The sequence below is a fragment of the Eubalaena glacialis genome, chromosome 15, assembly GCF_028564815.1.
Source record: "Eubalaena glacialis isolate mEubGla1 chromosome 15, mEubGla1.1.hap2.+ XY, whole genome shotgun sequence".
Lineage (NCBI taxonomy): Eukaryota > Metazoa > Chordata > Mammalia > Artiodactyla > Balaenidae > Eubalaena > Eubalaena glacialis.
The window spans coordinates 70,597,388-70,614,248 of NC_083730.1; the positions used below are offsets into that span (position 1 = coordinate 70,597,388).

Consider the following 16,861-nt stretch of genomic DNA (forward strand, 5'->3'; position numbering starts at 1 on the left):
GAAAATTGCATTTTTATCTAAATGGTTTTTCTGCATAAGCCATTTACAATATTCTTTGCCTCTCTATAATAGGCCCTGCTACCATTAGTAGTGGGACGACCAGGCTGAGGGCTGAAATCGCCCTCAGACACATTTAATACATAACCCCTGAAAATCTATTCCAACAGGGACCTCAACAAACAGGCCCGGCATGCCTTTTTTTAAGGAAGAAATAAATATTGCTGAGGGGGTTGGGAGCGGTGTGCTGATGGGAGAGGAAGGGACGAGATGGTTTAAGTTAAAAGCAAGCGCTCTGGGTCCCTTTAGCCAACTTTCAAATTGCAACCGATTTTTGGCTGCATGATTGCAACCATTTGACTGCCTGCGTGTGCATCCACCCCGAACACACACACACACACACACACACACACACACACTCTCACGGGTTTCCATCAAACAAGCAAACAAGGAAAGGATGAAATTCAGGATATGAAAACAAACTATTTTTAAACACTAAAGCAAACACACCAAGATAGCAATACTGCTATTTTCCCATTAAACTAAGTTTCTCTCAATTTGAAAAGTGAGAATAATCTAAACAATACTTCCAAACAAACTGCAGGGAGCTTGGGTGTTGCGGCCTCCAACGGCTTTAACAATGGAAAAATCCCCTCCGTAGAGAAGCAAAAACACAGGCGGGGATGGGGCCGGGCGGTTTTGCCACATCCTTGCCACGTCCCACCAAACGGGTTCCCCCAACAGTAGCACATGTCTGAATGTCCAGTGGTCTCCAACTTCAAAATGCAATACTTTTTCTTTTTTCCAAAAAGTTGTTTTTTGTTTTTTGGTTTTGTTTTTTTAAAAAAAGTCTTCCAGCTCTTTCTCTCTTGGATTTCCAAAATAACTACTTACTTAATACCAAATGTCGGGGAGCTAAATTAATTCATTAAGGAAATGCAAGGGCTGTGATGGACACCAAGCGTGGGGCCCCCTGTGATTTTGCTGCCATGAGCCAGAACGCCTTGGGCCGCTCTCTTCCGGCAAAGCTCAGTCCATAAATTCTCCCTTTCAAACCAGGAGCCCAGAAATGTCATAATTATAGCTGATACAGGTAACAGGTGTGCCCCCTCTGTTCCTCCCACCTCGCCACCTCCTTCCAGACAAGCTGCTGGAAGATTTAGTGGTCTAGCCAGGGGTGTCGTAATTACTGGAAACGATTCTGGTTTTAAGGGTTAGATAAAGACCCTCTCCAAATTTAAGGCCAGACCGATGTCCGTCCATTAGACTTTAACGGGCCCACATAAAAAAAGAAATTGTATCCTCATCTCTCCAAATGCCTGTTTTCCCAGCGCCTCAAGTTCATTTCAGGCTGGCTCAGCGCCGAAAATACTCCTGTCCAGCCCTCGCTCTGCAAAGGCAAGGATTCAGTAGAAACTGATGTTCAAGGAATTAAGCAACTGGGGAGGGGAGGGTGGCTCAGGAAACCCATTTGCTCTACAATTGTTAAGCCAAAATCTGTCTTTTAAAAAATAATAATAAAAGTGGAATTTTAACCCATCATCCAGAGACAGAGAGACAGGAAGGCTGTAGGGAGCCCAGGAAGAAAGGGAGGGGGTGTACCCAGAGATGCCTGGCTAAAGAGCTCGCACCATCAAGAATGACACACTCTCCCCTTCTGAGACTCGGTGTTTGGAAAGGCCAAAGCTGCGGGCTGTTTTGCTCTGGTTTTCTTTTTCCCAGCTTTCGAGACTTACGCATACTTTTTCTTCCTTCTTTGGAAGTCAAACCACGCGTTTCTTTAAAAGTTACACACACACACACAAACACACACACACGCACACGCACAAACACCCAGCACCACTGTTTGTCAAGAAGCAGCATGGAAGGTGCCCCAGAGAGGTTTAAGATTCTTTACTCTTCTCCACGTCTGTGCTCAGCTCCCAGTCAATTAAGAATTAATGCTTGAAAACTTTCCGGGGACCAAGACACCAGAAGGAAGCCGATGTTCTTTGGCCGTCTCCAAGGCTCTGGGGGGCTGAGTTTGTTGGATTGGGCTTTTCCTCCCTCCTCCCAGACAAGTGATGCTTGGAGGGGCCTCGCCCTCCCTTCCTGTCCTGAGGAAGTGGTGGGAACCTCAACTGGGGGCCTTTATTCCGTGATGGCCAAGGGGGCCCATTAGTGCACACAGTCACACACACACACATACACACACACACTTCTAATCCCGGCAAAATGCTTCACACACACTGAGCACAAAATAAATGCTTATTAACTAAACTGACCCCAAATAGTGAAATGTACAAGTAAATTAATCACGCCTCTCCTGGAGGCCTAACAGGATTACAAATTCGGCAAAAATTGACCACACGGAGATCAATAAGCTTCTACTTAAAACTGAACAGGGCCAAAACTTCGCATGAGCTGCTTCTTGGGGAAAAAATTAATTTATTTTTTCATTCCTTATTAAGACTTCTCAGGCCTGCGTGTGTTCATGTGTGAGTGTGCGCTCGTGTGTATACTCGAGTAGGGGTGCGCATGCCTGCACGCACAAGCAGAAACCGGCAAAAGGCATCCAGAGCTTTATGCCCAGACAATTTAGAAATAGTCACGGCATAAGGATCGTGAAATTGCTCCTGTTTAAAAAAGCCAAATTTTGGTCCACAGCCTCCCTTCCCTCAAATACTAAACCACCACCAAAAGCTACATCGCAGGAGATAAAAATGGTCAATTTGCTTTGAGCCAATTAGGCCTGCTGATGGCTGGACCGTGGGTCCCCTGAAGGGGAGGAAAGTGAACCTCTAATTCATCCAGCTCCTTTCCACACTTGGCTTATCTCGAGTCAGGGAAATCTTCCTCTTGCTGAATTTGTCATTTACTTGCCTTCCCTTTTTGCCTACCATTCAGAAAATGGAAAAAAATGTATGTATTGTGTGGGAGGGCACTGCTTGCGTTTTAAGACAGTGGGACCTGTCTGCAAGGTCTGTAATAGGCAAGATTATCCCTAAAGAGGCTCAGTGCTGGGAGAGAAGCATCAGTGGTCACTTTATGGGGTCACCAGGGAAAAGGTCACTCCTTTTTCCCACCCCCATCGTCCCTCTTTTATGGAAAGATCTGGGGGCATCTGTGAAACTCAATGCTTCCGCAGCAGGCCTCGTGGGAACAGCTTCTCTGCAGGAGAAGTTAGCCACAGCCACATTACGAGGCTTGATCCACCCAGGGCCCATCTGGGTCTTCATCCCCGCGCCCCACACCCCGGCCCTGCATGGCTAGCTTGGCCACTAACTACACAGAAAGGGGTTCTGACTGCTAAGAGACCCATGACGTGGTCATCAGCCCCAGGCTGGGTTCCCCACATCTATTTCCCCCATATATCTGCGGTCACGTGGAAGCCCCAGGCCCAGCAGGGAGAGCTGAGCCAAGAACTTTCTGTCCTTTATGATGGCCAACACCAGCCCCCAAGCAATTTCCTCACCCCCAGCCTCGCCCGGGAGGTGTTATTATAAATGACTTCCACACTTACAAATTATTTTCCACTCCTAAACCCCGTGTCAGTAAATAACATTTCGACTCATAGGGACACACTTCTCCCCTCTCCATCCATCCCTTGATCACCTGCCCCCGCCCCCGGAGAAAATAAACTGCACCCCCATCTCCATCCAGTCTTCCTAACTGGGGCTGTTTCTCTCTCTGCCTTTCAGCTCAGAGGAAAGGACAGAGTGTCCACATCAGGACTCAGGCCTTGAATTTCAAGGACTTTTCCAACAGCGCATGCGGTCAGGGTAGAACCCGCTTACTTCCCAGTGAACTCTCAACCAAGCCTGGCTTTCTCTGGAAGGCTGAGCTCTGGGGATTTCAAAGCAGGCTATGTTTTCTGCCGACTTCCCCAACCCTTCTCTGATCATAAGATGGTCCCTCAGAAGTATTTTATTCCTGGTGGTCGTTGCCAATCACTCGACAATACTTGTGTTCCCAGATCCAAGGGCATCTGAAAAACACTGCTTCATGGTAACTTTAAAAGGTCATATCTTTTCCACATCTCACCCTGCCCTGGATGATTGGATGAACAGGGGGCAGGGTGTGTGTGTGTGTGTGTGTTGTGTACAAGTGCGTGTGCGTGTGTGTGTGTGTGTGTCTCCTCTCATTGCAGGAGCTCCCAAATACGACCAGGAGCACCACCAATGGGGCTCTCAAATTGGGGGCAGACAGATTCCTCCAGTCATACCAGGCAAAGCCAGCTGTGCCAGAAAGGCCCAAGCCCACCCCATTCCAGTGAAAGTGTTGACCCAAGCTCTGAGAGCAAATGAAACCTTCGTGCCCAAACACTCTTTAAATTATCATCAGCAACTAGAAGGGAAAACTTATCTTAAGTCCTCAGATTGCATCTCCGGGCCACTTAGTTCTCAGAAGACGGTCTGCTGGAAAAGGGAGCAGGGTGGGATAAGGCCCAGAAGGGTCTCAGCACGCAAGTTAGTCCGCATCTCCTCTGAAGGCATGACAATGTCATCTATTTCTGAGTCACCCTGGAGGGGGGTTTTGACACGTGCAGGATAAAAACAAGAGCTGGTTCCCTCCAACTTTCCAAAGACCATCCGCGTCAGTGGGCCCCAAAGATGCCTTCACAGAAGGGTCTCCTTGTTTTCCTAAATCATTTTCCGACACACCTGATTCACTTAAACTGAACACTAGCAGAGGTAAGTCATACTGAGACCCAGAAAATCAGAGATCTCTCCTAAGAATCGGAATCCCAGGGCCAGTCATTCCATGAAGAGTCCAAGATCTTCCCCAGAGATGTCAAAGACAGGAAGAAGACAGAGCCTTTGGGTCACACAATCCATCCTACCAGCTACAGAGGAAGTGGGGCGAGCTGAGTTCGCTGGACCCCTGAGCTTTAATGATCAGAACATAAAAACCTGCTTTCCCCCTACCATGTGAGTTTGTGTTGGGATGTTTATTGGAGGTTCCCCCTCTTTGGGGAAAAGTCTATCCCACATAAGATGTTCCTTCTGGGACATTCAGAGAGCCAATTTGTTATCATGAATGCGCTAAGACCTCCAAACTGTTAAATTCAATTGCCGTTATGTTTAAAGGGCATTTGGGTCCTTATGATGATGCATAAATCGTGAAAGGATCAGCACATGACCACTATAAAGTTCTCCCTCTGATCCTGCTTGGTGAGGATGCGGAGGTGATGAAAACCTACCAGCTTTCTCAGCCAAGAAGGAAAATGAGAATTTGGGATGCTGGGGCTATGATGGACCCCCCAGTAGTAGGTATCAGGGATGCCAGTTCGAAGTGGTCTTGCGGGGCCAAAACTTGAAGCTATCGGGCCCAGAAAGAGCCCCTTGGATTTCACAATGCTGGGAAGCCTCTCCGCCACTCCACACCCCGTGTCCTTTCTGGGCAAACACCACGTTGGGAGCAGACCCTCCACTTGCTTCCCAAACCTCAGAGGCCGCTGATTAAAATGCAAGCCAGCAAACAAAGCAGGCCTCGGAGTCCTGCAATAATTACCCCCCGTGAGAATGATGGCTCTCAAACGCCCCTCCTCGTTCAAGTATATTAAACTTAACTCTGCTTTTCCATCCCGGTCACAAAATAAGCTGGGGGTTCTGGGCTCCTGAAGTGCACATCCATGGGGTAGCTTCTTACCCACACCCTAAAGTCACTGATGGCCCCGTGAGGCTGCGTGTGGATGTGTGTTGTCGTGTCACTGGAAGATGGCAGAAAATGATCAGGGCCGCCTCGGCACTGGGCGACCCATCCAGCAAAACGTGATGTGCCAGGGTCCCAGAGCCATCTCTTCCTTCCGGTCCCATTCATGAGTTGAGGAGACCATCGGCTGAGCTGCTGTGCACCAGGACACAGAGGGTCCCTGAAGGCAAAGCTGTGACTAATCCAAAAGCCCACCGTCCTCTCCGCCAAGTCGTTGGTACCAAAAGATTACAATAAAGGAGAGGAATTTCCATAAATGAGAAGCAGCGCCCGCTTCCCACAATTGGGAGGGGGCGTGGGGGAGGGGTGGGTGGGCACCGGTTCAAAGATTCCTCTCCCGGCTGGAGAGTGGTGTTAGCTGAACTCAGACAGAGAGACACCTCCACGCGCAAAACTCAGCAAGGGGCAACGTACGTCTGCTACCGATATACTCCAGATCAAAGTCACCCCCAGCCCAGGAGGCCCGGGAGGCCGAGATTTCATAATTAGGATCTTCAAAATCCTCCTCTATTTTTAGGACTTGCGCTCATTCAGTCCTTTACAGAATCAGAACCTGTCAGCTAAGGCCAAAGAGACTGAAGGTTTAGTTTCTCTCCCTGCCACCGCGCGCCCCCCAACTCTGCTTTCGGAAAGCAGATTAACGGTAAACTAAAGGAGTAGCTGGATGATTTGATGGAAATACAGTTGGCCATGCATATGTATATGTGCATACGCTGGGGTGGGGTGAGGGGTTTGGGGGGGGGGGGCTCCTTCCCACGCTGAATTGCATGGGCCCTGCTCTCCTCCTGTGGGCTGCAGATAGACCTAGACCGGACATCGCACCTCAGCCACACTCTTTCAAGCCAGCCCCCAGACCACTTTGCTGGGCTCCAGGGTGTACCAGAAGGCAAGGAAACTTGAAAATTTTCCCCCAAATGTCTCTCTCCTCAATCATGCACTCATGTATGTATCAACATGTCCGCCACTAGCAATCAAAACCCACACTCAAATCTGTCCACCCAAGACACGCCTAAAAATAGACATCATCCTAAAACAAACACATCGCTGGGCAAGTCAAAATCTGACTTGAGTCAAAACGATGAAGCTGGGTTGTTCCAACCCTTCCAGACTGAAGACTTGGGTGGAACATGCAGAGGGGCATCGAGGGAAGAATATAAGGTGCACCCACTAGTTACAGGGGACCCCCCCAATAGATTCAGGTCCCCTCTGGCACAAGAGGTTTGGTGTTTTTATACTGCAGTGTGCTTGGGAGGCCTACTTGCCCTTACACACTCCCCGGACATTTGATCCTATTACATAAAGCTATAGACTTTTAATCTCTAAAATTAACCAAACCGAGGCAAATACAGTATTCCTAACTAGAAATATTCATCTCCTAAATGCTTTCGGCAAAGCAGATCACTCCCTGGGCAAAGAACACGACCCAAGGTTATTGTCACTCAAGTGGACAGAAAGGTGATTTTGCTAAAGCTTCCAGCATGGAGTGAGTTCAGGAGATCCTGTGAAATCCCAAGGATACACTCAAGTTTGCCCTTCCAGAGTGGGAAGAATTTCCCTCCTCTAATTTCACCTGGTCCTCCTGGACTGTTTATTAAAGATGTATATTTTATATCAGCAGAGAGTATCAAGTAACTTCTTGGCAAGGGCAGCCGTATTTTCAGGACCTATTAAGATTTTTTTTGGAAATTTAAATACCTCTGTCAGGCAAACAAAATCATATCAGGAATCACAGAATTTCACTTCTAGAAGGAGAAATTAGATTAACCAACCCTCACTCCTTTCCTAGAAATCTCAATAAAATAGAAGTACATTGCAACAGTCTCTTACTTCCGGTCTGAAGGGGCCTCACAAGAAATCTAAATGAATTTAGATTTAAATTAAGAAAGCTAAAGAAAGCTATCCTGAGAAAATGCCTTCAATCTACAAATATTGTATAGATATATATATAGGAGAATATATAAGTATATATTACATATTAGAAGGCAGAGGCTATTTAAAATCAAAACAGCCAGAAAAATCCGGTGGCAGAAACCGTAAGTTCAACACCAATAAGCTTCAGGCCCTTAGAAATCCTTGTCCTTTATTAATATTTATTAGAAATGTATAATTGCAGATGTGTGCTAGGTGGGGATTTTATGTCAGGATGCAGGCAAAGAAGACAGGTTTATTACAACCATGAAATATTGAAAAAGCACCAAAGAAGAGTAGTAGTATGTCCCGGACTAGCCAGGGAGCAGGCAGGCCCAGACCGTCAGCTGCACAAAGGGGGCTCCTATCTGTTTACATTACCCCTGATTAACACCTGCGAAGTTTTGGGTTACATCTTCCGGATGCTGCAAAAGTCACATGAAGGCATGCAACCCGTGCTGGGTGATTTTTGGGGGAAACAGGAGTGAGAGGCTCCTTGCCTTCCCAAAACCACTTTGAGGGAGCCTTAAAAATTCTCTCCACGGTGTAAGGAGTGAGGGAAATGACTCAGAAAAACAGCACTAGGAGCCCTCCCGCTCTTACCCCAAGCCTGCCCCATGTCTAAGGAAATTCAATGTTCAAATCCTGCCTGACTAGTATTTCTTAGCACTGCTTACTGTGTTCCGACTGGAACACTGAGAGAAGCATGAAATTCCAAAAATTTCTCCCGCATCACTGTAAAAATATCATACCTCCAAAAAGGGCAGAATTGCATGCAAAAGTGTATACGGAGACCTCTCCCGTTTCACTGTGTGTGAGAGCGTTTCTAGACATCTCCGATTTCAAGATAGAGAACAACCAACGGAATAGAAGTTTGGCAATGGTAAACTTATTATGGGAATACAGTTAATTCAAGTTTTGAAAATTGTAAGGGGCCGGGGGTGGGGGCGGGGGACATACTTTTTTAGGCTTAATATCCTTTATCTACAAACTATCATTATTTCTCCTTCTCTGTTTTGAAATTCCTCCATAGCCACACAGCTATTACAAAGATAGGTGGATGATTTTGCAAACTAATTTCAAATTTATGTGATCCTCACTGATTTAATAGATGTCTGAATAGGCCCAAACTCAGGCTGGTTTTTTGGTTGTTGTGTTTTTTTTTCCCTTTGCACAACCTCACCCTTCCCCCACCCCAACTTTGTGCAAACAGAATCTCATGATGAGACGTAGAGCTTTATGATATAAGAGTTGTTTGGCGGGTTAAGAAGTCAGAGGAAGCATAATTTGGAGAGGCTTACTTTCCTGGTTAAAAAAAAAAAAATCATCACATGTGATTCTGGCCTAGACTTTGTGAGAAGTGTTACTTGCCAGTAGAGTTCCCTCCCCTCCAAAGGACATCTAAACCCCATAAGACAATCCGGGCACGTCCCAGTGGCTACACAGCTTGTGCAGTTCTAAAGACTTATTCGTTCTCTCCAACCTGAGCACGATCATTTTGTTAAAGACCGACTAGTATTTTGTCATCGGAGCGAAGAATTTCAGAAACAGTGTTAATATTTAATCACATTAGTACTGGCGTGTTTTATGGCGTGACAAAATAAAATATCATTACAAAATTGGGCTTTGCCTGAAAGGCGGGGGCAGGCGGTCAAAGAAAGTGCTTGCTAGGGCTGGAACCTGGAAAAGGTATATTCAAAGCTGCTTCATGGCTGATGGGACCCTGGGCATGTGTTTATGGAAAAGCAGGACGCTTTCCTTTCAATTCTTTTTTTCTCAACTCTATTTCAAAGTGGTGCACTTCACTCTGATTTTCAGCCAGGGCACTCGGGGGCCCGTTGGAGGCTCCGTGTACCTATTTATACAATATGTGCAGATGGAGCTGCAGGGTGTTATCATAATGAAAAGTTTAATCATCCTTATTTACTACCAGTAAGGGAGAAGGAATCATATGCAGATAACTTATAAAGCCTTAACTAGCAGCCCCAAGGCTGTAGAAGCTGCGAGTGACCTCAATTCGGGGCTTTATCTAGGAAACTGTCCTTCCCACATCACAGAGTGGAAAACAAAGGAGGTCAAGTGGGTGTCCCTGCCGAGGCTTCTAAGGCGGCCAGCCCCGAAGCAGGTCCCTGGAGGAAGTTTCCGTCTCCCGTATGCAGGGGAGGGCTGAGTTTAGTATACAGGGGAAATCAACCCCAAAGTGACTAGCATCTGTTTCCAAAAAAATATTTTCCTTCGTCTGACTGTGATAATGAAACAAACAAAACAAAACATTTCTTTAATGACATTTCTTCATTCACAGTCTGCATTTTTTTTCTGCAAAGGAACATTAGTCCGACTGGGAAGGGAACAGTGCAACACCTTAAAAAAAATCTCATTAAAACCACCCAATTCCTCTGCACCTAAGGCCCTTCAAAAAACTTGCAGGCAAAGCGCTACTGGTTTTTCTTTATTAATTCTCTAAATCGTGTTTTTTTTTTCTTTTTAACTCTTCTCACCCCATTTTGGCCAATGTGGTCTTAATTACTGTGGGGGCGGGGGGGGGGGAATGGGAGAAGGGGGAGGGGGAGGGGCAGCCAGACCAAGCCAGGTAGAAGTGACAGGGGCTGGGATTTGTGCTAACCAGTTATCGATCGGCAGGCCCGAGATGTTGTGTACAAGAAAATAAAAGAGAAGGGGGGCAGAGCAAACAGGATGCTGGGTCCAACTCCATTTTAAAAAGGAGGGAGGGGGGAAAAAAAGGAGAGGCAGCGGAGGGTCCCAAACTAACCAATTTATGGCCTTGCCTGGGAGAAGCCTGGAGAATGCTGATGCTGGCCGCAGCGTCTGCTGTGCATGCTAAACACCCAGCTTCAAATGAGAGAGCGGCGTCCCGGGCTGGGCAGTAGGCGAACAAAGAGAAAAGCAGCAAGGCCGCATTCATGAATTAGAAAACCCAAGCGGGAAAGCTACCCGGGACAGGCGGGCGTGAAAGCCCGGAGTTCTGAGCCACCCAACTCCTGCCGCACTTCCCCTCCCCCTCCTCCCGCCCCCATCTCCTTCTCCTAAAACCTACCATCACCTTAAACCCTGGGTCAAGAGATGGCAAGATGCAGGATGTGGACTAGGAAAACTAAGGCAAAGGAAAAGAACCTTAAGAGAAGGTGAGGATGGGGGATGTATTTTTTTAAGACACGGTTAAATCGCCAGCTACTGACTCCATGGTAATATTCAGCCTGGTGAAACCAAGGAAATTCAGTGAGTATTTAAAAGAAAAAGGTAGGAATTGTGGTGGGGTGGGGGGGTGAGGTAGGAAATGATGTTACGTAAAAAGGCCCCATTAAAAAATAAAATGGATAGCTACCGCAGCCCAGTCATCTTCAGGTTAAAAAAAAAAAACCTATTATTATTTTAACGGCAATGGTGGTCCATTTACTGACCCCCACCCCACCCACCTTAAAGGCCTCCAGACCTGGTGGGGAAAGAGTGCTTAGAATGCAAAGGAGAACTGGGACCGGACATCTGTCACCAAAGCCAGGGGAGATATTGACAAATGCGGGTCCTTTGTGTCTTAAGAATATATATCCATATCCCCATACACAAATGATGCCCTAGCCGATTGGTCTGGTCTCTGCCAAGTAGACCCCACTCCAGCCCCGGCCCCCCCATCAAATGTCAAGGAGGTGCACTCTGAAGACTGCCTGCCTCCTACCATCCCGACAGGTCTCCAGTTTTTCAATGAAACTCTAACAGTTAAGAAGAGACAAAACAATTATTCATTAGGAACAAAGGTCAAATTAGGCGTTGCCTCTGAATGATGCTGCAGACACCAGAACTGGTAACTTTTTTTTCCCAAAGATGCTGGCACACAGAAGGGAACTCAAGCTGTAGGTTGGCTGACTAGGAAAAGATGGGGAGGCATTAACACAACTTCCCAGGTGTCCTGCCAGGAAGGGGGGGTGGGTGGCACACAACTCCTGAAAAGTGGAACGAGCCTGAATGTTGAAGGTGAGGAGGGGGTCTGAGTGTGAAAGGGAAGGGGCCTAGTGCTCTGGGCACCCAGCAACTCAGCTAAAACTTGAGGGGGTGGGGCTCTACAATAATCCCCAAAGAGCTGCCACCTATGTTGTTACCACCCTCTGGAACCAGAATCTACCTGGCAGCACCTGGGGGGAGGGAAGGGGTCTGCCCATAGAGCCCTTGGTGTAACCAAAGCAAGGGTACCCAGCTCTGAGCTGGGCATTAGGAAGGCCCTGCGCCCTCCTGACCCCAAGGGACCCTCCCCTTTCATGGAGCCTTCAAGGCAGAAGCTAAGGCCTGCAATGGGGATGGGGCGGGTATCCGCCAGGTGAGAAGGGAACAGGGAATGAGTGCATATACCTTCTTTGCTGTTGGGGTTCTGGGGTTTGGCCTTCTCCCAGGGTGCCAGCGTCTTGTCCTCGTCTGCGCCGTCCACCAAAGCCTTGTCGGCCGGAAGGTACCAGGTGGCGCTGTGCTCTGCCATCAGCGAGTCCAGATCGATGGTGCTCATGGCGCTCTTGACGGCCTCAGAGCAGCAGCTGCCCATCTCGCTGTCACCATTCTGCGCACCAGAAGCCCCCACAGCACACTCACCCTTCTTGCCACCCTTGAGCCCCAGGGGCTGGTCCTCAGAGATGCTGAACTGCTGCCTCTGCAGCTGGATCTGTGCCTGGAGGATCTCCAGGGGGTGGATCTCGTCAGGCGGCGGTGCACCGCTGCTGCTCGTTGGGGTCCGGACCTGCTCCAGGCCCGGCGTGCCGGGATGGCCCGTGCCCCCGCCGCCGTAGCTGTCGGGGGTGGAGGTAGAGGTAGACAAGATGCCCAGGCCAAGCGGGGCTGGGGGCGCCTTCGGTCCATGTTCCCCGGCGCCCAACCCGCGGGGAGGGAGTTTGGGCGAGCCTGTCACCAGAGGGCTCCTACTCGCTTTGGCCAGGGCTGGGGGGTTGTCGGAGCTGGATGACACCTCGTCCTCGTTGGCGTAGCTCGTGCTCACCTCGTCCGAGGCAAACTCGCCCGCGTGCGGGGAACTACCGTCCGACTTCGCCCCACCGTCCAGGGACGCCATGAGGTCCGGCTGGTCCCCCAGGAGCAACTCGGCCCCCTTCCCCCACGAAGGCGACGTGAGCGCCTTCTCATGAGGCGTAGGCGCCCCCCGCGCCTCGCCTGTGGAGCTTCCCCCGACGGCTGCGCCTGGCGCCTGCTGTTGCCCTGGGCTCACCCCAGGCGCGCCCCCGCTGTCCGGCGCTGCCGAGTACTTGTCGAAGAAGGTCCCGGGGCTCACGTGACCACTGTCCCTTTTTCTGCGACCCCGGCCCCGGCCGCCGCCCCCGGGAACCGGCTTGCCGTCGTTCCCCGATGTTGATTCCAGGGTGTAGTTGGGGGAGAGGCTGGTGCCATCCCCCTGGGCGGGCGGATTGGGCGGCCCAGAGGCTTTGGAGCCGCTGCTACTGGTCCCCGACTGGCCTCCGGGCCCTGGGGCCCCAGGAGCAGTCCCTCCTGGGAAGTAATCCGAGCCCGGGTTGCTGGCCATGGCCGCGCCGTCGGTCTCGTTCTGGCTCAGTTTCCTCTTGCCCTCGGGCGGGTTCTTCTTGTTGAAGGTAACGTTGAGGTTGGGGGCCCCGAGGCTGGCGATCATGTTCTGGCAGGCGGTGGAGAGTGCAGCCAGGCAACTCTGGCCGAACAGGTTGTCCTTGGAGCTGGGCTTGTTGAAGGAGCCCAGCGAGAGCGCGCCCAGCTTACTGGCCGAGGTGCGCTGGCTGGGCTGGAAATCAGGCTGCGGCGGGTATGCGCCCCCGCCGCCGCCGCCGCCAGTGCTGCCGCCGCCCCCGCCCGCGCTCGGGGGCGAGTTCACGCCTGGGCCGCTGTGCGGCGTGGCCTGCCGGTTCGCTGCGCCGAACGGGAAGCCAGGCTGGCCCCCGAGCGCGGGCGCTGTGAAATCGGGCGGCTGGGGCCGGCGCTCGGAGGGAGCGCTGGGCAGCCCCACCCCAGCCCCGGGCGACTGCAGCTGCCCCAGGCTGGCCAGGCTGCCCCCGAACTGCAGGCCAGGGGAGGGCAGCGCGGGCACGTGGCCCTCTCCGGGCATCCTCAGCGGCTCCTGCAGAGAGCCCCGGAACAGCACCCCCGAGCCACCGGGCGGAGGGGGCGGCGCCAGTCCGGGGTCGTGCGGGCCGCAGTCAGCGGGCAGGCCTGTACCTCCCATCCTGCGGGGCAGCAAGTCACCCGGCGGCGGGTGCGGACCTGGGAACCACGCACTCTCCTGCGCCAAGTGCTGAGCCTGCTGCTCGAACGTGCCCAGGCGCCCGGCGCCCGCGCCGCCGCTTTCGCGCTCAAAGTTCGGCTGGGCCAAGCCGCCCACTGGGCCGCCGTGCACCAGGCCGCCCTGGCCCACGTCCCCGGGGTGGCCTAGCTGGGCCAGGTTGGGCTGGCGCAGCCGCTGCTGCTGATTCCGCGACGCCATCTGCTTGATCATGAGGGCCGCGTTTTGGCGCTGCTGCTGCTGCTGCTGCTGCTGCTGCTGCTGCTGCTGCTGTTGCTGCTGCTGCTGCTGCTGCTGCAGGGACTGGTGGTCCGGGGCCGGATGCTGCAGGGGTGGCCCCGAGGGGAAGCTGTCGGGCACAGGCGGCGTGAAGTCGCCGGGTAGGCCGGAATAGGCGGAGGGCGAGAGATGGTTGTCCAGAGCGCCGTTGTGCATGCTGCCGTTCCACGAAGCGCAGCGATCCACTCCCGCGCTGCCCGGGAAGTCAAAGCGCGGCCTCTTGGCCACATTCATGTAGGGGGGTGCGTCGAAATGCTGCAGCCGCTGGTTGGGCGTCTGCTGCGGAGGAGGGTGCTGCATGTTGAATACAGGCTCGGAATAAGGGTGCATGCTCCGGTTCTCCAGCCGGTGGATGGGGTACTCGAACTGCGCGTGTTGGCTGGGCAGCATGGGGCCCCCGTCCTGCAGGCCGCCGCTGGGCGTGCCCGCCTCGCCCTGCTGGGGACGCGGGAGCGCAGGCGGACACGAATTTTGCCGGACCAGAAGCCCAGGCGGCGGCGGCGGCGGCGGCGGCGGCTGTTGCTGCTGCGGAGGCGGCGGCGGCGGCGGCTGCTGCGGGGGCTGCTGCTGCGGCGGCGGCGGGGCCTGCTGGGGAGGCTGCATTAACGGGTGCCTGGAGCCTACTGCAGGCTCCAGACCCACGGGCATCTTGCGGGTCCCGCCGAACCTCTCGAAGAACACTCCGTGCTGCTGCTGCTGCTGTTGCTGCTGCTGGGCGTGCATTTTGGACAAGCCCACCATGCCTGCAGCTCTAGGCATGGCCGAGGCACCCGGGAAAGAGCCCCCGGGAACCTGACGACCCGCTGCATAATGAGGCAGCTGCCCCTCAGAATCAGAGGGAGAAAACATGTCGAAATGTCCCGAGGGCGGCTCGCCCGGGTAATTGTATTCCAGCGAGTCGACGGCTCCTTGGTTCGCCACCCTCCGGGGCTCCAGACTGTGGGAATCGGAGCCACTGGAGGCGGGCAGGCCATGGAAGGAGGCGGCTCGGTTAGGGCTCTGGTCCAGCGGCAAGCATGGGGCAGGCACGGCGTGGCCTGAGGCGCCCGAACTGTGGAAGTCCGGGAGGTTCCCAGGTCGCTGCGGGCCGAAGCTCTCCGGCCCCTGGCTCTCTGCCAGGTGATCGTAACCCTCGGCGAAGGGCGGCTGGCTGCCCAGGCCGCCGGCCGCGCCGCCGTAGCCGAGCAGACGACCCCCGTGCAGGCACGAAGCCCCAGGATCCGACCCGCCGAAGTTGCCCCCGAAGTGGGGGTGATGCTGGTGGGGGTGGTGGCCTCCCGGGTGGCCGTGGTGCGGCTGTTGGCCTCCAAAGAATCCGTGCACCGGCTGCGCCTGCAGCCCCCCCGCGTGCAACTCCGAGTGGCCACGCGCGTGAAAGCCATAAGGCTCCATGTTCATGCCCAAGATCGGGGGTTCGCCCAGCCCGCTCATGGCAGGGTCCACGGGGCCAGGGGGTCCCCCCGCGTGGAAAGCCGGGGCCTTAAAGTGGGCGTTCATGCTTAGTCCGGCCTCGTTAAAGTTCCTCTCGCCCTGGCCAGCGTTCCTGCTGTTGATGTGGGGCTCGAATTGGTCCAGCCCAAACATACTTGGCGGGGGGCGGGGAGATCAATAGGGCATGACAGCCTGCTCTCCGCGGCGCGCCTCCGGCCAGCTACTCGTTCCGGCCCTGGGTTGGGCGCTCCGGGACGCTCAGCAGCGCGGGGGCGCAGCGCGCACCGCCACCTCGCCTGGCTTGTGAAGGCTGGGGGTTATCAGCTCCTCTCCCGAAGCTCTCGCGCTGCCCGACGCGGGCCTCTCACATCTTGCGGCGCCGCGGGGCCTCCAGGAGCCGTGTTGGGGGGCCCATGCCCCGGGACGTTAGCACAGCCGCGGGTGGGTTTGCGGGGAGGGGACGGAGCTGCGGGTGACTGAAGACAAAAAGTTAAGTGGGGGGAAGGAAGCGGGAAGGAGGGAGGGAAAGCAGAGCAATCACCTTCTTAAGTCCGATCGGTTTGGGTGGGGAGCCCCTGGACGCTGCCTGAAGCCTCCCGGAGTCCGTGGCGGAGCTGCTAAGGGGCCAAGCAGGGAGACCCTTCAAAGCCGTGGCTGGCGCCGGGGCAAAGACCGAGCGGTCCCTCCCCCCTCCCCCCGGAGTCCCCGCGCTCCGCAGCCCGAGCCTCAGCCAAGCAGGATCCGCTCGCACAGTCCCCGTCGGCCCGAGCAAGCGGCTACTGCTTCTTCAGCGGGTCGGAGGACTGGAGGCTCCGCTCGGCATCACCGGTGCCGGTCCCAGAGCCGAGAGCTCAGCGGGGCTGAGGAGGCGGCGGGCGCCCGGGGTTGAAACCGAGGGTTGGTGGAAGGCGCGGCTCCCCTGTTCCGCGGCGGGTGCGCTGCACCCCGGCGCGCCGCTTCGCGGCCACGTCCGCCGCCTGACGCTTCTGTCCTCCGCTGTTAGGTCTCTGAGTTCGCAGGGATCTCCGCGCCCCGTTCCAGGCGCGGGCGGGCAGCAAGACGAGGGGTTGGGTCGCTCCAAGGCTAGGGTTCCCTGCCTCCGCGCCGAGGTGCTTCGCAAGTCGCCCTCGGACCCAGGGAGGGGGGCGTACGCGGGTTGGGGGCCACGCTGGGCTAGCAGGCTAAGGCTTCCCGGCTGCGCTCTCGGAGCCCGGAATGGGAGGGGGGCGGGGGCAGCTCTGGGGGGTCCGCGCACCCCTCTCCTGGCTGGCGGGGGGGCTCTGCGTGGGGCGTTCC

The 16,861-nt window shown here is 53.9% G+C and overlaps 1 protein-coding gene across 1 annotated transcript in view; it reads right to left on the minus strand.

The window, feature by feature from the left end:
• MN1 (MN1 proto-oncogene, transcriptional regulator) overlaps positions 1 to 15,734 on the minus strand; it is a 43,122-nt gene extending 27,388 nt beyond the window's left edge. The window contains exon 1 of the mRNA XM_061169604.1: positions 11,959 to 15,734. Coding sequence (XP_061025587.1) covers positions 11,959 to 15,718 — 3,760 coding nt within the window. The 5' untranslated portion in view covers positions 15,719 to 15,734. The remainder of the gene's footprint in view (positions 1 to 11,958) is intronic.
• Positions 15,735 to 16,861: the final 1,127 nt, after the last annotated feature.